This window comes from Sphaerodactylus townsendi, linkage group LG09, assembly GCF_021028975.2.
Source record: "Sphaerodactylus townsendi isolate TG3544 linkage group LG09, MPM_Stown_v2.3, whole genome shotgun sequence".
Lineage (NCBI taxonomy): Eukaryota > Metazoa > Chordata > Lepidosauria > Squamata > Sphaerodactylidae > Sphaerodactylus > Sphaerodactylus townsendi.
In genome coordinates this window covers 95,896,954-95,920,534 of record NC_059433.1, presented here as the reverse complement: position 1 = coordinate 95,920,534, position 23,581 = coordinate 95,896,954, and the positions used below count along the sequence as shown (strand labels likewise).

General features: G+C 38.9%; 1 protein-coding gene across 7 annotated transcripts in view; it reads left to right on the top strand.

Moving 5' to 3' along the window:
* Nucleotides 1–23,581, top strand: part of ZFHX4 (zinc finger homeobox 4) — a 199,479-nt gene that overhangs the window by 20,358 nt on the left and 155,540 nt on the right. For 6 of the 7 annotated variants that reach the window (XM_048508480.1, XM_048508479.1, XM_048508477.1 and 3 more), the window contains exon 3: nt 837–1,339. In XM_048508480.1, coding sequence (XP_048364437.1) covers nt 837–1,339 — 503 coding nt within the window. The remainder of the gene's footprint in view (nt 1–836; nt 1,340–23,581) is intronic. The other variant, XM_048508478.1, reaches the window with a different exon arrangement.

The window sequence follows — 23,581 nt, the reverse complement described above, 5'->3', positions numbered from 1 at the left end:
AATCTGACAATAAACTATATTGATCTATATGATAAATAGCTAGTTATTAAACACATAAGAAATGATAAAATATAGGAAGTATATAATTTTTTAAATGAAAAAACCCTCATATACATTATTGCAATAATCTTAATAGGCTACCCTATAGGAAAGCTGGTATTATTCTTGTCTAATTTCCGATAGTGGCTTGCCTAAGGTCACTTAACAGATTCATTATTGAGGTGGTGTTTGAATCAGGGTCCTTTACTACTACTTGTACCTCAATCCAACCGGAATTTGTGATGTCTTAACATAGTAATAGGCAGTTAACTAAAAAGAGAACAGTTAAGGTGTTCCTTATTGATATCAATAAGGTATACTCTGTTATTTGAAAACAGTTACTAACAGAAATGGATCTAGCTATATGATTCCTGTTTTTTATATATGTATATGTGCATGTATGTGTCATATGTAAAACAATTAGCAGCGTTTAAAGGATATAATGAAGCTACAATTAGTGTAGTGTGTTAATCTAAGCTTTTAAATTGCAGAAACCTTGCTGTTTTGTTATGTTATTGATCAACTCTCGTGCCTTTGAAAATACAAATTCCAGAAAGACATCATGCCCAGTAGGAGTAATTAAAGCTATCTGATGAGGGAATTTAGAAGTTGAAAGGGATGATTGTAATTGATCCTGATTCAATCCTATTACAGCTTTTTTCTAGTTTAAGCTCTAGAGAAAGCAAGCTCCTTGTCAAGGCTTTATTTTATAGATTCTTTTGTATGTGTGTACGTGTATGTGTGTGCGCTCTATGCTTTCTGGTCTCTACTCTCCCTTTTAATTTTTCCCTCTCTAGTAAATAATGAGCTGCCACCTGAAATCCGGCTTGCCAGTGGTCAGCTAATGGGTGATGACCTGTCCCTCCTTACTGCAGGAGAGCTGTCACCTTATATCAGTGACCCAGCGCTGAAGCTATACCAGTGTGCTGTTTGCAACAAATTCACCTCTGACAGCCTGGAGGCCCTAAGTGTGCATGTGAGCAGTGAAAGGTCTCTCCCTGAAGAGGAGTGGAGGGCTGTAATTGGAGACATCTACCAATGCAAGCTTTGTAACTACAACACTCAACTCAAAGCCAACTTCCAGCTCCACTGCAAGACTGACAAACACATGCAGAAATATCAACTGGTGGCTCACATTAAAGAAGGAGGCAAAACTAACGAATGGAGGCTGAAGTGCATTGCCATTGGCAACCCCGTTCACCTCAAATGTAACGCCTGTGATTACTACACCAACAGTGTGGATAAATTGCGCTTACACACCACTAATCACAGGCACGAGATAGCCCTGAAACTTTACAAGGTAAGCACCCACCAACAATTTAAATTGGCCTAGACTGGGAGGAGGCTTGAAATACTAGCAGAACAATGTTTTGAATGATTTGCAGATTGAATGGCTGTTGAATATATTTCATAGCAAAAACAGCAGCAACAGTGATGTGCTAAAAATGCTGCACCAAAAAAGTTTTGCAGCTTTACTTTATTGCCCACATAGCTTTTCCTTTCGTTGAAATCCTTAATTCAGTGATGCCGAACCTATGGAACGGGTGCCAGAGGTGGCACTCGAAGCCCTCTCTGTGGGCACATGCACACAGAGTTCATCATGTGAGGGATGGAAAATCACCCCCCAACACACATCTAGACTGGCCTGCGCCACTGAGCATGACATGGGTGCACCACAGTGAGCAGGGAGGACTCGGCTGGTGGGCCTGGTGCCTGTGCTCCGGGTGGCTGCTGCCCGAGGAGGGGGGGCGCAGAGGAGGCAGAGATGCTAGAGAGGCACAGAGTGGTGTGCGCGGGACTTGCTGGAGGCTAGAGCAGGCTGGCCCCTGCTTGAGCGGGTGGGGCAGAGGAAGAGGGAGCCAACCAATTTTTTCTAAACTAAAACTCAGCATTCAGGTTAAATTGCTGGGTTGGCACTTTGCGATAAATAACTGGGGTTTGGGTTGCAATTTGGGCACTCGGTCTCAAAAAGGTTCGCCATCACTGCCTTAATTGCTAAACTGAAAACAATGTAACCAAGTTGTTTATGGATAGGTGAATTTCCAATCTATTCTGAAATACCTTCTAACTTTTAATTGTGAAGCTTTCTGGATATTTGAAGTAATGATCATCCCATGCTTTGTGTAGTTAAGGAGCTGTCTTCTTGGCACTGAAACTGTAAATGAATCCAACTAAAATGTGCTACCTCAATAAGTATAGTAAACACAGAATCATAAAATCACATAACTACCATGAGTATTCAGAAGTAAACTTTGTCATCCCTTTGCTTACCCCTGTTTTTTGTCAAGAATGGTTTGTTTTTTCAGCAGCAGACTGATGTTAGTGTAATGGTAAATGTATTTTTTATCAGACTTGGAAAAACCTATTGGTAAAGATATGTGGAAATTATGACATTTCTTGTCCCATATGCTGTGACTTTTTCTGGACCTTAATTGCTGGATAGCATTTGTGAAGTGTTTACTGGACTGCCTTGATACTCTTGGTTATATACCAATTAAGAACCCTTCCCTCTGCATACACACAGTGACAGTCAAGAGGAAACAGTCAAGATCCCCCTCCCCCCACCTGCATACATGCACAATTACAGTCAAGAGGATATTGGAAGCTATTTGTCTGTGTACATCGTTTAAGTCTATGTAGTCTTGAGTTTTTAACTCATGAAATAAATTATAAATTCTGTCTTTTCTTAAATCTCACTAAAATACAAAAAAAAGGTTTTAAAAATCTAAAAAATCCTACAGGAATATTTATTTTAGTGGAGACAGACAAACGTTCCATAGTTACCTTTGTTTAAAATAAAATGTCAAAGTGAAAGTCTGACTTGGAACTTAGAATGTTATTTTGCAGTTCCACATTGTAGATGGAAATCTAAATTACTGTACTTTCAAATCTCTTCTTTCCTTTAATGTATTGTGGCTTTAAAATATAAATGTTATCAGTCCTTTATATCAATATTGCAGTCCTGTTCCTAAGACATATGGACTCAATCTCATGTAACTGGACTGTTGCAAGAGAACCGTGGCGGAGTAAACTAGTCTTCAAGGCCAAAGCTAGAAAGGTGAGAGGGAAACAGCTGCTCTGGGTGAGACAGTTATGCTTCTGGGTTTTGAATCAAACAAGAGACCAAATTGTCATTTTTTTCCCTTGACAGGGACTCCATTCTTTTGAGCAAATACTTGGCCTTCAACCTTTTCTTTTCAGCCCTTTGCATATTAGCTCAAGCTGGCCTTCGTGTGCATAATGGCACACTCTGAAATGACCTTCACTTGACCCACCTATGGTGGAATGCATCTCCTTGCAGGCAGACTGCTGAAGGTTTTGCCCACTGCTTGCTCTTTAGTTGTAGGTGAATTTAAAAAGTTCATTTGGTGATTCAGGTTGCAGCAAGTTTTTCATGGAAAGGGAATAGATCACAGTTCTATGAACCTACACTCTTTATTAGACTCTAAAACACATCTGAGTTTCCACATGAATTGCGAAGCCATTGTACGTAATTGATGTGATGTTTTAGACCTCTCTGATGCTTACTAGAAGAAGAGACTCTTATTGTCAAGCAAATGAAATTAGCACTATTGCCAAATCTTTCATTGACTCTCACTTATTTGGGAGGTTAAAGGAACGTGTTTAATATGATACATAACAGAAATTATATGTATATTCAATTCCTTTAAAATTCATGAACATGGTTTGACAGCAAAACTTTAGCACTAGAGAGAGTAAAAGATAGCATCACAGATCTCCCTGTTTATTTAAGCACATTATACATTTGGGGTCCCATAGACTCCATTACATTATTTATTAAGCTGTTGTTTGTGAAATTTTTATTTATAAATGTTGCCATGACAACTTCATATATTCTTATAATGCTGAACTATTGAGGGAATAAAAAAATTTCTCTTAGGAATCAAAGTGATAAAATGTTTTACGAACATCAGAGTATTTGGGCAAAAGCTTTATAATTTCAGGTGGTGTCAAAATGTCATTTGATTTGATTTTTTAAGTAAAACCATTTGTCTTTCCTGACTTATCTTGGAAGGTGGGGTGGGGAGAGTGACACGCCCAAGAAACAAGTGTTATGGCTGTTAAGTGGGCGTTGGTTTTGCAGTTCCAAGAACTAGTTTGAGTTTTCTAAATTGAAGTTAAAAGTTATGAAAAACTAAAATGTAGTATAAGAAAGCCAAAGCTCTGAAATCATGTGGCCTTTTTGTAATATTAAGAAACATTTAAAACATGGTAAAATATATATCTCTTGTATAATACATCACAAATATTCTGATGTTAAGTTGGCTAGGGCAAAATGGCTCTCAAATTTATCCTGTTGAGAAGACCTGAATAGAAGCCATTGTATTCTGCAGAAGCCATTTGTTAACACAGACCAGCGTTATTTGACTGCAATTTTCCTCCTGTTCTGCAGTTCTGTACAGTCCTGTTATTCATAGTATCCTATACCCATAGGAGATAATATAGATGAGAGCTTAGAACCACTGGTTTATGCTGATGGAAGGAAGGTCAATGGAGTGGATCTTCCTTGCTTTCTCCCTCTTACCGAAGCCTAAAATCTGTCCCTTGATCAAAGGAGGAGGAGGCTCAGTGGGTGCAGTCTTCCAGAATGTTTAAGGGACAGTCAAGAGAGTCTCAGGACTGAAATTTCTTTACTGTGCATAATACACATATAATTATAGTTCACAGAGTGTTCAAAGCTCTAACTGGAGAAAAACTCATTCCTCCAGTCATGCAGTTGTGCCTTTGAATGATAGCTAAATGCAACAAAAACACTTGCTTGAAGGAGGCCATTTTGGACTTACGGCACAGTGAACTGTGCTGCTTGGAGGAAAGATGTCACATGCTCTGCAGCAACAATGCTAGCATTACTTGTGTGAAATGATGTGGATGATGTGAAAGTGACTTGCAATGAAGTCCTGTACTGAGTTACCTCAGAATTGATTAATTTGTGGCCTAATCCAGAAGGGGGAAAGATAAATCTTTTTATGGAGGTGGCACTGGGCTGTGCTGATGTGTTTGCCCCTTCTGCCAGCACCCCAGGTGTGCAACTAGTTGTGCTGTGGCCCCGATCCTGGATTTATGCCACCCAAGTCCATTAAGCCCTATAGAGTGCTTTCCAGCTAGGTTTTTAAAACAATTTTTTTAACCTCTCTCTGCTGTTGGAAAGAGCTCTGGAGGCGGTGGAGTACTCAGCAGCACAGTGCTGTCCCTGACTGCCTGGGACTCCAACTAATTGGGCTTTGCAGAAGGTTGCACTGTTGTTACATTAATACTTTGTTCCTGGCTTCTTAAATTCATTAATTTTTGTAATTAGATGATTAGTGTGATCAAGCTGTGTTGGTTTTAGAGGAAATAATTAACAATTCAAACTGCAGTCTTACAGAATGTAGTTAGAAGTCGCTTCCATTGATATTAGTGAGACATTTCCAAGTGACGGATTTAGGATTAATAGAATATGTATGGTTGGCTAGTGAAATGATTTGCAGTTGTGGCTTGGATCCTTAGATCCATCAGAGGACTTCTTTACTTAGTGCAAAGTAGTCACAGCATTCAGCACTGTAAGAACAAATAAATTAGACTGCCACAATTATTTGTGGTTTAGTAGCTTGTATGAGTTTTATTTAGTATTTATTTCCCATTTCCCCTTACAAAGTTATTTTCACTTTACAGCAGTGATGAAAAGAAACCAACAGATGTACAAAAACTATTGTGCTTGGTTTCTCTCACTGATTTAAATATAGACTTAGGACAATTCCAGTGTTATGATTGTCAGTTCAAGTTGAATAGATCACTTTACCTCTCACTCACAAGCACCAGGAAAGTTGAGTGACCTAATTCCAGTTTAAGAAGGTGAAAGGTTAGTTCAAAAGCATCATCTGCCTAACTGCTTAGCTTTAAACTGATCGATTTAATGAAAATCTGTTTTACAGATGGTGTTTTAATGTCTTTGGCAGGATTTGGGCAGCCCTAACATTAGATGTAAGCTAGTAAACATTTTTTTATTTGATCAGAGCAACACCTTTTCTTTTATGTTTTATGGTAGAAAGCATATGGAATATGGTATTTTGGCAGAAGACCCAAAGCAGAAAGTGTTGATGATCTTTCCATATGGATTCGAAACTAGAATGTCTATTGCTTAAAGTGATTGAGGACACAAACAATGCTGTATTCATTTCTAACTTTTTTTAACTTTAAAAAAGCAGTCACAATGGTTGTTTAAAGTGCCTGCCTCTATTTGCATAAAACAGAAGGCATCAGTATGCCAAAACTATAATCCAGAATGGGCCAGCTGCATTATTTACATGAAAGTATTCATTGTACTTATATAAAAGATGCGACCTAACGGAGGCTTGCAAGCATGTAGATTCTTCATTGCTCAAGCAGTCCAAGAAAGTGAATAGAAATTGATAAATGTAGATAAGTTTGCCAGACTCTAGGGATCTTCTGGTATTATAATGTGTCTCCAGACAACAGATCAACTCCCCTGGAGAAAAAGGTTGGCCCCTTCCGCACATGCAGAATAATGCATTTTCAAACCACTTTCACAACTGTTTGCAAGTGAATTTTGCCATTCTGCACAGCTTCAAAGAGCATTGAAAGCAGTTTGAAAGTGCATTATTCTGCATGTGCGGAATGAGCCACTGATTTAGACGGTGGACTCTATGACATTGTACCCTGTAGGAGGTCTCTCCTGATCCCAAACCCTGCTTTCCTCAGGCTCTACTTCCAAAATACAGATATCCCCCAACCCAAAGGTGGCAACATTACATATAGATGTTGTTTTAAAAAAACAATTCCTGGTAGTTTTAATACATGTTTAAACTTGCAGTGTTTTATCAGGTTTTTAATTTTTTACCTATGTGATCTGGGAGAAAAACAGGTTTTCAGTATTTTATTTATTTATTTATTTATTTATACTTTCAGCTTTTATACCGCCCTGTCCCCGAGGGGCTCCGGGGACAGTTTTAAATGAGTATATACATTTTACGTTGATTATCTTTTCTTGTATATTGACCCACTTGTTTAATTAAACGCACAATACCTTCCTGCATAATAATTCTGTTAACGTGAGGGCCATCTAGGTGATGCTGACCTTCTGACATGTTTAAAAGAAAAAAAATACTGTGTCTTTATTTTGTCAACAAATACCTGCTACCAGGCTTTCAAAGAGCCCAGTGAAACGAAATTACTGCAAAAGTATAACTTCACATGCTGAAAGCCTGAAGAACAAATGGAGCATTGACTATATTTTATAGGATGGATTTATAGTCTGTCCTTGGGTCACTTAGGGCCAAGAATTTTCACGGTCAGCTGGTTGGGCCTGCTGGCTAGCATCCTCAGCAGGAAATGTAAATACCATATAGCACCTGCTCTTCAGCTGGATGGCTAGGACTTTTTTGCTTCTGGAAGGGAGGTGTCCCTTCCTCTTGTCTGGTTCAAAATAGAAAGCATAATTATATTAGCCTTGCTCTGCATCTGTCATCAATGAAGCAGAATAGGCTATCTGGATTCTATAATACTGTTTGTATATTTGGATTTTAAATCAGGCAGGGATATTGAATGCATCACTTATGCCTCTTTATTTTTGATAGAGACAGCAGGGATTTAGGTAACTTCAAGAGTATTGTTCCATCAATGAAAATTTCTCATGTTTTACTAATTATTTTTGTTATGGATGAAAGCATTAGTGTGAGGAACTGAAACAATGAAGGTTAGGTATGCAGTAACCAAAGGAGCGAATCAAGCTACAGCATAAACTACACAATAAATAGTAAATAATCCATCCATAGCACAAGCTGTATTTATTTGCTGTAGTTTGTTTAGCATTCAGTGACGATACCTTGATCAATGTGGAATTAACCCGGTCTCATTATTTCCATTTCGATAGTCTTGCACTAAGTTTGTAATTTAAAATCAAATATTCGAGATATCTGCCATTCCAATTATTGAACTGTCATTGCTCTGGTATGATAGTAAAAGAGGTTGGGAGATTGTGTAGTGCTTATTTGCATAAAAATCATTGTTTGAAAGGAAATTGGAATTTTCAGTATGTTCCTGAATCAAAATATGTATTTCTCCATCTTGCTATATTCATTTGTTTACATTAAGAAAGCTTTTTAAAGAGATAAATAAAAGTTATTAAATGTCACCATGGAACATATTTAATTTTGAAATATAAGATCTGTAGTCACTTCGTAGTTGAAATTTAACTCCTGTAGCTAGTTGCTTAGGTTAAGTAATTTGGAATACACTGTTGTAGCCTTGTATGTAATAAAGAGGTAAGTTTTTTTGGCTTTTTAAAAATAATGCAGCAGCCTAATAAGATATGTACAAACATAAAAACATCTATACAAACACACATTCTAAGCAGATATTCTTTCATGCTAGAATCATATTAGAATTCTTCCATACTGTTCCCATGTTTTAAACATTATATTTAATGATTTAGAAAATCTTTGTGGATGAAATGCACTTACATGGAAATATGATCTGAAAATGTTTTTCATTTACTGATGTCTCTGCAAATATGGAACTGTTTTTAATGTTACATTAGGAAGGATTTAGACCTCTGCCCAACCCCAACCCCTGCTCTGGTTCTGACTACATTTATATTCCACTTCAGACTAGGTAATAGAAGTTGGTTACTGTTCTACGGGTAACGCTGCCCACATTATCAGCATTTCTGTGACTTCTCTGCTTTCCATCTGCCTATTGAAATTTTGTGTTATTTGGAGTCTTGGCCGTGTTTGTCTGATAGAGAAGCAATTGAAATATTTATTTGTCTTTTTTTGCATTCCTAAGACGTTTCCGGGGTGTCCCAGGATAGTGTCTTAATTACAAAACTCCTCTGTGTATAGAGGTAATTTAGGTATGTTTCCTATGTGAATGCTGAGTAAAAGAATGTTGATTAAAAGTATTCTATCTCAAATTAATAAGCTAAGCGGCAGTTAACAGAATGTGTAGGATTGAAAACCAAATTGCATCGCCTTATAGATGGGCTGTAGGACATCCATTGCCAAATTATAGTCTCTATCACAAAAATAGATGTAGACTTTTTTTTAAACCAACATTTGCCTTAAGGAACAAAATGTTTCTGTAGTAAGAATGCCAGTCAAAATATTTTGTAAATCTCACCCCAGCTGACACGAGCTAGAACAAATTAATGGAAGACATGCTGAAACTGGATTTATGCACAAGCTGTATAAAGTCTAGGGTCCCAGATTATGAGGAATTCTAAATTTCCCTTCCAAATTTCAAGTTTTACTTGAAGGAGATAATGTTATGTGGCTCTTTAAACTTGTCAGGGCCTCAGCATGTTGTAATTTGGCCCTCTGCGTGGAAATGGGAATTGGCCTCTTGTCTTGAAGTTTCCCATTATGTGTTCAGTTTGCAGGTTTTATATGAGATGCAGTAAGGAAAAGCTCTCACTTTTTTTGTAATCAAAACCAGTAGGCTTGCCTAGTTTAAACATTGGTTTATAAGCTTCTGTTGAATTATTTACATAAACATGTATGCTGTTATACTTTGCTTCATGATCGAAACACATATGTTAAGAGTTATGCACCATACAGTACATGGGATGGCATGCAAATAGTCTTTTTTCTTAGTAAATAAGACTGGCAGTTATTAATTTTTCCTCTCCTTCTTATGGTATCTCCTGGGACAAGCAGACCACACTGTGAAATACTGTTTACTTGACACCCCCTACTCCAAGAGTGGGCATATCCTTTCGATTTGAAATACAAAAAACTGCTATATTTTAGTTAGATTAACCAACAAGTTGCCTCTTGGTCTCCAGTAGCATCTAGTGCCATCTCCAGATTTGTCAAAGGGCAAATATTTTCTTGTCTTAGATGATGGATCATAAAGAAAGGTTATGGAGACTTGGAAAAAATTGACTACAAACATTTGAAACCCAAATTCTGCATTGATAGTGAACAGTTGTGCTCACATTTTTTTTTCACATGAAGGCTAAGCCTCAAACAGTCTCCTTATTACGTAGTGAGAGCTATCAGTGTTAGCAATGAAACTATATGTTGTTTAGCAGGGACCAGTAAAGCTTCCTCAGTTTCTTGAATTTGGAAGTGACCAATCTCGAAAGAGGTGACAAACCAGATTCTTCCTATAATAGAGACAGAAACCTCCCTCAGGTTTAATTTAAAACAACGGCAACAACAACAGGGGGCGGAATTTGAGTACCGGTAACTAGGGCAGCTGGTGCTTTTATTTATTTTTTTAACAAATGCCCATAACTCTTCCACTGTATTCATTCTTCATTGAGTGTCACCTGAAGTCTTGGGCCGTTTTCCGCACGGCCCCCCAGGCGCCCCCACGCCGGCAAGAATTCTGCCGGCGTGGGGGTGGCCTCAGGAGAGGTCGGCGATCTACAGGCTGCCCGCGATGGAGTCGCTTTCGTTCCTTTTCCCATTCACCTTGTCCCCGCCGTTGGTTTAGTTGGCCTCAAGCCCGCCCACGCTGCCCTTCGACCTCCAGGGGTCGGAGGACAGTGAGGGAGGGGCTTCGGAGGATAGTGAGGGAGGGGCTTCGGAGGCCAGCAGGCCGATGACGGGGACAAGGTGAGTGGGAAAGGGAAGGGAAACAGCGTGTTCCCGGCGGTGCTGTTCGCTCCGCGCCGCCGGGAAGACGCTGTTCCCTCAAAAACAACCCTTTAAAGGGTTGTTTTTTAGGGCGGCCTGACGGGAGGGGAAGGGCAGCCAGGTTGGCGCTGCTGCGTTTCAGCAGCGCCGCCTGTGCGAACGGCGGCCTGGGGGCGGCGTTTTTACCACCCCCAAGCCGCCGTTTTTGGCCCATGCGAAAACGGCCTTGTATTCAGTGTATGGACACACACTCTTAAGATGAATAGTCAAACTGGAGAGCTTGCATAGTAGACCAGCAAAGGCAACCTGTTTAATGTATTGTTAAAGATTTTCATGGCCAGGATCAGCTGGCTGTTGTGGGTTCTTCAGGCTGTGTGGCTGTAGTTGGGTAGCTTTTGCTCCTAACGTTTCACACACATCTATGGCGGACATCTTCAGAGGCATGTCACGGTAAGATGTGTTTCTCTTCGTGACACAGTGTGGAGACCATACTGTGTCATGAAGAGAAACCCATCTTATGTGTTTCTCTATATCTGGTATGTCCCCTGAAGATTGCTGCATTCAGCAAATGACAATTTAATGGTGATCACTGGCCTGAAAGATGTCCATCTAGCCTCAACCAAGGCTAGGGCTTTTTCAGCCCTGACCCCAGTCTGGTGGAACAATCTGTGTAATGACAGTGGGCCCTGTGGGATTTGATGCAGTTCTGCAAAGCCAGTAAGCAGAGCTGTTCCACCAGGTGTATGGTTGAGGCAGCTAGGGTCTGTCTATCATCTGCCCTCCCATACCCACTCCTTCCCCTTTAGGCATTGGGTTTAATTGATTGTAGTTTTATTGAGATTAAAATCTATTGTTGTGTTATTTGATCCATGTGAAATGTTGGAAGCTGCCCTGAGCCCTGCTTTCTTTAATTAATCTACTTATTATCCTTCTCTCTCTAATTAATCTTCTTGATTAATTAAAATGATACAAAAGTTACATTATATACACAAGGAAAAAACATGTTCGTTGTTTTTATTCATCCCATTTCTGCACTAGTTCTCAGTAGTGAACAACCTGAATCAGGTCAACTGAATAGGGACAGTTTGATAGAGATATGGATGAAATTGTGTTATGTTACTTCCAGTATTCTCAGTATGTACACAGATGGAATTAAAACTCTCTTTTAAAATGGCTGTTCCAACTGATTTTTAGAAATGAGGAAAATACCCCGCCTTTATTCAGGGTATTAACAGCCCCATCCAAAGGGGCAGGCAAATCTGTTGCTGGAGGCAGCACAGGCCTACATGGCAGATTTGCCCTCCCAAGGCACTTGCCCCATTGGAGGGGTGGATCTACTGGCAGGCAGCTGCTGCAGCCCACCAAAACTGTCAGACATGGCAAGACATGCCATGCCAGTGCTCCTGTGGCCTCACTTCCTATGCCAGCATCTCATGGATGTTCTGGAGGCGTGGCCAGGCAGAGTCAGGGTAAGTCAGTTTCCACCCCCACTTTGCTGCCGGAAATGCTGGCGCCTGGCTCCTGGACTTACCCCACATTTTCAGTGTGGTAAGTCCATTGGAGCCATATGCAGGGCTTTCTGGCAGTGGCTTCCCCCCCACCCCACACACGCTTTTTTGGCTCCCTGTGTCACTGGAAAGCCCTCCTAGGAATAGCAGGAAAGTGTGGCTGCAGCACCTCATCTGGGAACCCGCCCATTTGGATGGGGTTGTTACAACACAATCCTATGCATATCTACTCAAAACTACGTTCTGGTATTTTCAATTGGATCTCCATATGATTGGTTGCTTTGTTAAATCTGTAGTTGGCAGTATGTAATATACTTGACCTCCCTTGGAAATCACTCTGTAATATCTTAAAAACTGCGCGCACATTTTTTGTTGGTGGTTGCCAATACTAGGATTAGAAACTCTGATCTCTATAGATTTTGGATCTGAATTGTAAAAAAATTCTTTCCTTGTCTTGTTTTCTCATGTGTTTGTGTGGACAACTGCAGTGAACTGGACAGAGGTATTAAAAGTCTTTTATTGTTTTTGAAAGAGAATAGCAGGTTTCTCCCTCTCTGTTTCACACAAAAAGGTATATTTGTTAACAAACAGCTTTGCTCTAGGAAGTCTAAGAAAAGATATAGTTCCAGCCTGTTTTCCCTAGTGTCTCTGTTTTTGTTGATAATCTCCTGGAGAGTCAGTGTGGTACAGTAGTTAAAGAACTGGACAAGTTCAAACCCCCACTCTGCTGTGAAAGCTAGTTGGGTGACATTCGGGCAGTCACACACTCTCAGTCTAACCCACCTGAAAGGGTTGTTGTGAAGATAAAACATGATTGAGAATGATGTAAGCTGTTTTGGATCACTGTTGAGGATAAAGGCAAGATAGAAATGCAGTAAATAATTAAATGATACAAAAATCATCAACTTGATAGTAATGGAATTTGACTTGTGTTATGATTCCAGGAATGGAGGAAATAGAAGTCAATAAATTGGTGAACGTGACACTAGTATAATTTTTGTTACGTTACTACTGCTGAAGAGAGGAGGCAAGAAAAAGAATTGTTTTAACTTTTACATATTATTATTGCTTGTCGAGAAGAAGGCATTATTTTCCCACATAAAAGAATGCAAGGTATTTTTCAGATAACCATTATTTTTAAAATAATATCACTGCTTTAAATTTTTCATCTGCCACTACGCCACCTATTCATTTGGCTGCTTTTAGGTCTGTATAAAGTTCTTTTTGTACTTTTGCCGAACCTAACTTTCTGTGTCATCTGCAATCTTCACCACCTCATTGGTCATTCTCGTTTCAGATCATTAACAAATACATTAAGCAAGACTTGTCTTACTTTGGAACATTTGGGCAACCCATTCTGAATTTCTGGCCTTGCATATGGACCATTAATTCGTAATTTGTTTTGTAGCACATACTTATCATGCCACTTGGTTAGTTTTCATCTCACAAGTCCATAGTTCCTTCGTAACCCCTGAAGGACATTATTGGATTTTTAAAATGTCTAAACTAATTGTCAATTTATTTTTGATCTGTTTTGTTAATGTTAATTCTTATGAAAACATTGAAATACTTTTTTTTTAAAAAAAGCATTTTCTCAGAAACAGTAGTAGAATGTTCTCATATCCTTTGCCTTAGAACTGTTTCCATCAGTGGCCATTCCAACCAGCTCCATCAAAGTGAGAAACCCCCTTTCCACTGTCCTAGCCAGGATCACCTGCCATTTGGCTATTCCCTCCTAAAAACCATTTCCTTGCAATGTCTATTTCACTGTGGGGGTTGGTTATGGGACAATTGGATACATTATCAAAGCACCCTTCAGTGTTCTTATTTTTCCTGTTGTCTTCCTATCCATTTTATGCCATATGCATTATATTGTTGGCAGTTTTTTTTAAAAAAAACCCTGTAAAGTGACTTGAAATGCAATGGCAGAAATATAAATATATAAATGTAGTCAGTAAATACATTATCAAATCATTATTGTGATATGAGAAATGTATTATTTCTTACAGATTATTTATCAACTTGTATGCTATTGGTACAATGCCCAACATAGTTAAAGAAACCTGTTCTTGTTGGTTATATAGAGAGAATATCAGATAGCTGAAGGTGACTCGATCATTTATGATAATATCAGTAATATCACGATATTGAAGAAGAAGAAGAAGAAGAAGAAGAGGAGGAGGAGGAGGAGGAGGAGGAGGAGTTTGGATTTATATCCCCCCTTTCTCTCCTGCAGGAGACTCAAAGGGGCTGACAATCTCCTTGCCCTTCCCCCCTCACAACAAACCCTGTGAGGTGGATGGGGCTGAGAGAGCTCCGAAAAGCTGTGACTAGCCCAAGGTCACCCAGCTGGCGTGTGTGGGAGTGCACAGGCTAATCTGAATTCCCCAGATAAGCCTCCACAGCTCAGGTTGCAGAGCAGAGAATCAAACCCGGTTCCTCCAGATTAGATACACGAGCTCTTAACGAGCTCTTACGTCACTGCTACATGAGATACATGTATTGTAGGGCCAAGGAATTCTTCTGTGACTGTAATAGATAATAATGAGAGCACTTTTGTTATGTTTCTCAACCTGCTGATCTACTAGTTTCTGAAGAAATTTCATTTTTCTGATCAGCTTAGTGAGTTATCCAAGTGAAGTATAAAATGTTATATTTGGATCTCAAATCTTATTTGGACCTGAAAACTCTAATCAGAATTTAACAAGTTGTAATATTGGATGATAACTGATGTAAGCAAACATCACATATTATTTTACATGTAACAATGAATTTTAATTTTACAAAAATAAACAAAATTAATGTTTAAAAGATTCCTTTCATCTTTAATGCACCTGACTTTTTTTTACTGTTTACAGCTTTTTACTGTTTACAGTAAAAAAAAACCCTACTGTTTTGCTGTTATTTTATATTCCTTGCCCTTTAGTTAACCTCCTGTGAACTGTGCTTCCCTGTCCCCTTTTTGTTTTTAACAATCAGCCTGATGAAGGGTTCTAGAAAATACCAAAGCTTGCACACAATTTGGTATCATTTTAGTTGCTGAAATTAAAGGGTTTTGCCTAGATCACTGGTGGCGAACCTATGGCTTGGGTGCCAGAGGTGGCACTCAGAGCCCTTTCTGTGGGCATGCGTGCACAGAGTTCGTCATGTGATAATAGTGTAATTATTTCAGGGAGATTATTAGCATTAACCTAAGACCTAGTTTATTTATTTTATTTATTTATTCTATTTTTAGACCGCATTCCCCAGAAGGCTCAGGGAAGCAGTGTAGTTTTGGGGAAGCAGTGTAGGTAACCCTGTTAAGCACTGTTAAACCCTACTGAGTTTCATGGGAAGAACGAAAGCATGATCCTTTACCTGGGTGTAAGCTCGGTTGCTGGTAGTGGGGTTTGCTTCTGAGTAAACCCTCCTAGGGTCGTGATTCACCTGTTCGAAGCGTTGCACAGTTGCTTCAAAGCAAAGCCACCGACTATCACCAAGCTTACTCCCGAGTAACACGCGCCTTGGAGCCAACCATTTTTTTCTATACTAAAACCTCAGTATTCAGGTTAAATTGCCATGTTGGCACTTTGTGATAAATAAGTGGGTTTTGGGTTGCAGTTTGGGCACTCGGTCTCAAAAAGGTTCCCCATCACTGGCCTAGATTTTAGTTCTGGAATTTTCTTTGGATTAGTCTGTTTGCTAGTTCTTTCTGAATCATAATATAATCTGATGTTACAGTCTAATCTGAGAGATGTGTTTATATACACAAATTTAGGAGCCAGGATCATTTTTCACTTGCCCTATGATATCCCCACCATGTGACACTGTCAAGGCTCCACTCTACTTAATCTTGATGAAATATAAATCTTGCTTTTAAAAACATTTTGTGCGAACAAATCCAAATTTCACAGGGAAACTTGGGTTTCCCCGCTGTACTTCATTTCTGCAAACTGTATTTGATGTCCTCAGAATCTGAAGCTCACAATCAATTTGCAAAGCCTTAAAATCAAATTTAAGGTTCACAAATGGCATAAATTGGCTATCTTTAATTCATTTAGGTAACTGATCCATGGTCCAAAAATCAATTATTTATTTATACCATTGAGACCAGAAAAAGCCTGGGGATGTGTATTTGCGTGTCTCTTCAGGCTCTGACTAGATGTTCTCACCCACAAAATTTAAACATATTTCTGGGAAAGCTTCATACCCAAGTCTGCTTCATAGGTAGATATGGGCATTGGTTGGTATTCAGGGGCCTCTGGCAAATTGCTGCATCATTCTCACAGCCACAAGGGCTAAAAGATTATCTCCATGTTCCATTAACTGAGACTCACACTGCTAAGGATCTAGGAGTTGAGCCTGGCATCCAGCTCCCTGCCTCCTCTTATTTCTGCTCTCTTGCAGCAGATTTTCCAAAGCCTCATTCCCACACTCCGTCTTTCTGCTCCGGGGCAGTGTCCTGTGCAACAGCTGTATCCGTTTGACTGCAGGTAGAACAAGGAACTTCAGAGGCCAGCTTTGGAAAAGCTCTAGGCTGCACAGACAAACCTAGCAGTCCAGTTTCCCAAAGGCTAACCTCATCCAGCACCAAGTGTCCATGGGGTCTAACTGCCTTGGCTCTCCCTACCAGCACTCTGCCATCCTCTTCCTAGCCTAAGCAAAGATGCTGTGATTAGTCATTGCTACTTCCCAAGTTAGGCTGAAACCTTACTCAAAATAATAAGATAATATTTTTTCAAAAGCAAATTTCATTGTTTCATAATTACAGCTACTCAATGTGTGTAAACATCAAACCCAGTGATGACTAAAGAGTTTCTTCTTTTGGTAATAAATAGTGATCACACGTTTGTAAAGCTTTGACAGATCAGATGGTAAACTTTAAAAAGCATAATGTCAGAAAGGAAGGCTTTCGGATGCAATAGTAGAATAACTCTGTCCCTGCTTGCATATACTTTCTGGTATCAGATTATCAGCTGTCTGGTTTAAAGAATGTCCAGGTCTTTGTACTTATTGGCTGTGGTATTAACCAGTGCATGGAATTCTTGTAGCGGTGGTTTCTCAGACTATTCTAATAAATGGGAGTTGTTTTAGAATAAAGGTTGAAATTTCTGTTTTTGTCTTTTTTGTTTAGTTTTAGTTTTTCTATTTACTTGTGGTGACTGCAAGGGAAATTTTGTAATAAAAGAGACTGCATGTACAGTGTGTGTGTATGTGTGTGTGAACGCTCTAGGTTGCTAGCCTCTAGGTAGGGAATGGAGATCTCCAGAAATTCAACTGTTCTCCAGACTACTGAGATTAGTCCCCCTGGGGAAAAAAAATGGTTGCTTTGGAGCGTGGAGCCAATTGCATTACCTCATGCTGACATCCCATCTCAGATTCCTTTTATGGCATTGGATACTTTTAGGTATGAATGTAATAATAACATTTAATGTTTCAAAATATTTTTTTCAACCACTTGCATAATTTATTTATTTATTTCATTTGTCTCCCCCAAGCAGCTTATATCATTTTCATCTCCATTATATCCTCTCATCTACTTTGTGGAATAGGTTTGGCTGACAGTCCATGACTGGTCTAAAGGCCATCCAGATAACTTCTGTGGCAGAGTTGGGATTTGAGCATAGGCCTTCCAGATCACAGTTCAATACTCTTTACAGCTGCGCCACACCATGCTGGACGAAACTTTCATAAAATGTAGTTTAATTTCTGTATTCTAATTGGGCAGGTCCAGGATCTGTATTTCACTTTTTATCCCAGGGATTTTTCTTTGTTTTAAGACTGTGTATTAAAAAGAAATTTCCAAAAGAGAGTTAAAATGGTGTTTGGGACATCTTGTGAAAGTCACAAGAATACAGTAATCTGAACGCCCCTGCCATTTTTTCTGGAGTAAGCTTTCTTAGAGCTTAAGACCTTATAACCCCCTAGGCCTACTAGGTTTTTTTAAAGGTTTTTTTTTTGTTCATCCTTTTATTTTGTTAATTCACGCAAAGCATGTATAGTGTAGACGGTGAATGGGGGCAATCCAGAATTTCTTGGAAAGTGGAGACATTTTTGTGGCTGGCAATGTAATTATTTTTGTTTTGGAGATTTGGAATCTGTTTTTCTTTGGGTGTTTGTGAGCACTAGCAGTGAAATGAAACAGGGAAACTAGTTCGGACCAGGCTGCAATGAGTGGGGGTCGTGGAGCACGAGGGAGGGGGGCAGGAGGAAATGGTGGATGAAGTTACAATTTTACTTTGGTCTTTATGTGGAAGAAGGTATAAATGCTTTTCATTCATTTTTAAATGCCCTTCCTTAATTCCATGCTTTTAACATTGTTAAATGGCCATATTCTCCTGTTTTCTCTCCCCAGCAGGTGTTAATTCCTCCACTTATGCACTACTTATTTCATGTTTTAAGCCCCCCCAATTTACTTTTGTACACAGCTCTAGCTTTCCTAGTTGTACCTGAAAGTCACACAATTTGGAAGGATCATATAGAGATCAGCCCTATACCAATACCGTGTCCCTTCCCACTCTACACACACACACACACACACACACACACACACACACACACACACACACACACACACACACACACACACACACACACACACACACACACACACACACACACACACACACTTTTTGTGATTCTCCTAACTATATAGTTATTGTGTTAACACTGAATAGTACTTTGGTGGCCACTATTCTATCCTAGTAATTCAAGATGTCCCTTCTTCTGCCTGTCTCTGTGTGTTCTCTTGTTATGATATCCGGAATATTCTGTGTTTTGTATCAGCTCACTCTATGGCCAAACACATAGTTCTCTATAGCTTGATTGAGCGCTAATGCAAAATTATGATTTAGCACTATGTAAATAAACCTTAAGATGCAATTTTCATGCTGAAGGTCCCAGGTTCAAATTTTGGCATCTGCTGCAAAAATAGATGATGGATAGCAATTGCTAGGAAACTCCTTCGCCTCCTGATAAACCAGGGAGATACTGTCAAAACAGACAATACTTAGCTAATTCACCAATGGTCTGAGCTGGTATAAGGCAATGTCGTGTGCTTATATGTTTATGAGGGGGTGTGGTTCAGGGGTAGAACAATGACAGACCTTCAGGCTTGCTTGCATGCGCAATTGCTCTTTCCCCTTTGCCTTCATTTAGGCTGTGGAGAACTAATAAATTATTTTTGTGTGTCTAACCGTTTTGTGCTGTTATAGCCAACCTGGCAAATAGAGTTGCCAGGCTCTAGAGATCTCCCAGAATGTCACCTGATCTCCAGATGGCAGAGATCAGTTCCTTTGGAAAAAAGGGCAGCAATGGAGGATAAACCTGACAGAATTACTCTCTGATAAGGTCCCTCCCAATTTCAAACCCTGCCCTCTGCAGAGACCATCCTTTCCCCAATCTCCAGGAATTTTGTGACCCAGAGTTGGCAAGTCTGCTGGAAAACTATGATTTGCTCTTGTCCAGCATACCGAGCTCGTACTTTTGTCAGGGTGGCTGTAAAGTGAAAGTAACTTTTGTCATGAATAAATGAGGTGGAGCTTGCATGGGTGAACCTGAAACTCCTTCCAGGATGTGTTTTGCCATGATATCTGAACCTTTGTTTTTCCTTCTTTTTGTGTGTACTAATTTTATACACACAAAGAATTTCTGAATATGCATGCTCATCTACCAGAACTTTGAAGTTGCGGCCTTGAGATAGCTTTATCATGAAGAAACCGTAAAATTACAAGTCAGTGCTGCCACCCAACCCTGAAGAAAGAATCCTGTATACTGGGCATGCTAATTATTGCAAGGAAAGTATTTCAAAAATGTTTTCAGGTAATTCTTTAAACTGCACAGACATTATTTTTCATATCCTGTGCATACGAAGCTAAGCTCTGCTAATGCTAAGGCAGGGAAAAGTTATGACTAATACATTTCAGAAATCTTAAGCATTTTTCTTATAATAGGTTTTCTGAACTACTAACCTTATGGTTTGTAAGACTGATATCTTGGGCCTTTTCAAGGCAGAAATATGACTGCCTTTTGTCCCATCAGAGTGTCATAAGTCTCCTGTTTCCATTGTGGCAAAGCTGTTTCAAGCTCTGCAGGTTTGCAAGATAGAGATCTTAAATTTGTCACTGGAGTGGGTACATCCTTGGTACCAAGCCAGTTGTAAAGACAAGTTCTGCATTGTGTGACATTGATTGGGACAAGCCAATGGGATTTCTTTGGGATTATTTTGCTGCAATCACATTTAAAATATACTAATTTTTGTACTGTTTAGCATTATTAAGGAATTCCATGAATAAGTCTCCTACTCCTTCTTCCATCATTGTTCCTCCAAACCCGAAAGTTAGGAACTGATACATTGTGGCCAATGGAAATACTTGCCCTGATTCTCTGTGAACTTTCTGTCAGGGCTGAACAGGAACTGGGATTTATACAACACATGGTAATAGCTGACATTGATTATTTCATTGCATATGCATATTGAGCCCACAATAACTGTCAGCACTGGAATAATGTCAGATGATTGCTTGTGTTTTCAAGACTATGTAATTCAGTGGTTTGTATGAATTGGCGTTTACGTGACTCTTTCTGTAGTCTGGTATAGATGTAACACTCCTAGTAAACGATCTTACAAATTGGAAGCCAGGCTCAGGAATGTGTGTACTCTTTCCCTTGCTAACGTGAATTTACTTCTTCTTTTCCTGTGTTCTTGAACCATTAGTGTTAAATAATTCTAGCTATGGTTAACTTTTAACCAAAAATTTAAAATTGTTGACAAACATGCTTAAAATTGATCCTGGTTAATATTGATCATACTGTTAGTGCACGTAACAATGCTGAACCATGTTGCGGACAAACAAGGTGGGATGGACATGGATTGCATGTTCTACAAACTGGTTCAGATTTACAAACCATAGTTTGCAGAAAGTCAGCACTCTATATGCAATGAACCTGTGTGGTCAATAAAAATGTTGAACTGTACTGAAGTTCAGCCAGGGACAGTTCAGCCCAAAACCTCTTGTGAGTACTGGCTATCACAAACTACCATGAGGGCTTTAATGGAGGTGCGGATGGATATACCATGCTATTGTTCAACCTAGCACTTACTGTATACAAGACAGTTGTATGGCAGCACAATCATTGTGTTGTATCAGTATAACTTGTCCTCTTGTGGCATAACAAATAGTTTTATTTTTATAGTTTTTATAAATGGTAAGGGAATGAACTGAGAGTCACACTTTACTTTCTGTTCACTGTTAGTGTAAAATAAAGCCTGACAAGAGTATAGTTCCACATTTACCATACAGGGTAATTTTCAAAAGTGGGGCATTGAGTTTCTTGACATAATATGAAATATGTATTTTGATACAGTGTAGGAATATGTATCTGGGCAGATTTTAAAAAAGGAAACACATGAAGCGTGCTGATATTTACAAGACCCATACTACAGTGTTCTGTCTTTTACTACATACTTTAATGGGCAAAAGTACACTATTATGCATATGATTGTGTCTTTGGAGAGATTAGGTATGATTAGTTTAAGTGAAAAGGTTGAAAGCATTCTCATAAATTTATAACAGTTTCTATTTCTGTATGTGTTCAGGTGCATTTTAAAAAGCTGGGGGAGGAATAGAAAGAGAAGAAATTAAAATGCATCAATAGATGGGGTAACTCTCATCATGTGTTTTCACAGCTATGTTTAGATATTTTGATTAAAAATTTGCAGCCAGGAATAATGAACATTTGAACACTTAACAGTGTTACATCAAGCAGATGCCATCTGTGATTGACATGCAGCGCCCACTGGAGTATAATTGCTATGCTTCTCTTTAGGCTTCTCAAAAATTACATTTTCTTTAGCATTGCAATATTAATAACCAGATGTGATCTTCTTCCTGCCCAAAGGTCACGCTGGCTGGCCAGGTCAGCCTGTTTGTCTGTGTGCATGAACTGTGAAGTCTATTCAGAATGACAGGTATAGGAAAGGGAGGGGAGCGAGTGTTAACCTCAGGACCACCAAAAGGGACTTTTTTTCCTTCTGGGAACAAAGACCAGCAGGAGCTTCTGCCTTTTTCAGCACTCCTGGGACCTTTACCAAGTATACAAAAGATGATGTGCAGGTGAAGCTACTCTTCACAACTAATAAATAATTGAAAACATTCATTTATCAGTTTTTAAGTTCTCAGTTGATCAAGATCATCCATTACGTAATCAACAAAGCATTCTTTGAATATTTGTTTTGCTTTGTAATTTAATTGTTAAATAGCTAAAGTTGTATTTGTTGACTTTTATATACATTTAAATAAAAATAGAATGGAGACACTGGTTGAAAATTAGTTACCCGTGATGACCCTGTCCAATTATTGGCATGCAAGTAAAAAGAAAGAAAGAAAAATCAGTTTAGGAAGTGTATATGTTTTTGCTGTTATAGTCTATATAATACATCATTTACTTAACCTCTCTTTTTTTGGTTAAGTGAAAAAAGTCAAAAGAAGCAGCTATTTGTTTCTTAATTGATTTTTCTATGTTAGTTGTTCATTGAATAGATAAGTAGTGCCTGTGATATTTGATTACAGAGCAAGGCACCCATTTAACCTTCTGTTCTTTCCTGGCCGGGATTTCAAATACAATGCAACGTACCTCCCTTAGGCTCAGTAGGATTAGAATGGTAACAGTAATCCCTGATGCTATGAAACAGAACTGATAGAACTTCAACTTACTTGTTTAGGATTATGCTCATGAATTTCTCCTCCTCTCGATGCATTAACCCTTTGGGAACTTATGTAGGACACATGATGAGTTAAAAAAAACACATGAACTAAGGCCCCTAATGAGTTTTAAGGACAGCGTTCTTATTTTACTGATTCAAATGTAAAATTCATGCTGAGTTCTAAATGGATTTTGTGATACAAATCCTTATAGCTTTGTTCCTCTTACTTGTATTAGAAATCTTCATAGTTCAGTAATAGCTTCAAATAACTAGTTTTCATTTATGCGTTTACTTTTCAAAATGAATTTTTAATGAAATTTAGAGTACACAGAAGGTGCCCGATTTTAATCTTTCTAGCTCAAATATTCTTACCACAGGGTGTGGCACATTTCTACAGTCCCTTACAGCCTCAGAATTATGTTTCCAAATATTTTCTGAGGCTACTTTCTTCATTATGTAAGTAGCATTTCCTTCTTTGGGATGTATCATGTTGGTGGGCCCTGGGAAAAATATCCACAAGTAAACCCCATTACTTACCCTCGCTTTCCTGAACCTGATTACCTTATTAAAGATTGATTTTATTCTAAGTCTTTGCCACTATCTACCATTCATTAATACATGAGCATAATACCAAAAGAGGCATTTTGGGGACATGTTCATGTCAAAAGTTGACTGGGAGCATTAGTTCATTTCTTTAAGTATCTGTTAACTGATTGTAATTTACCTGATTGTCAAGTATCTGTTATCTG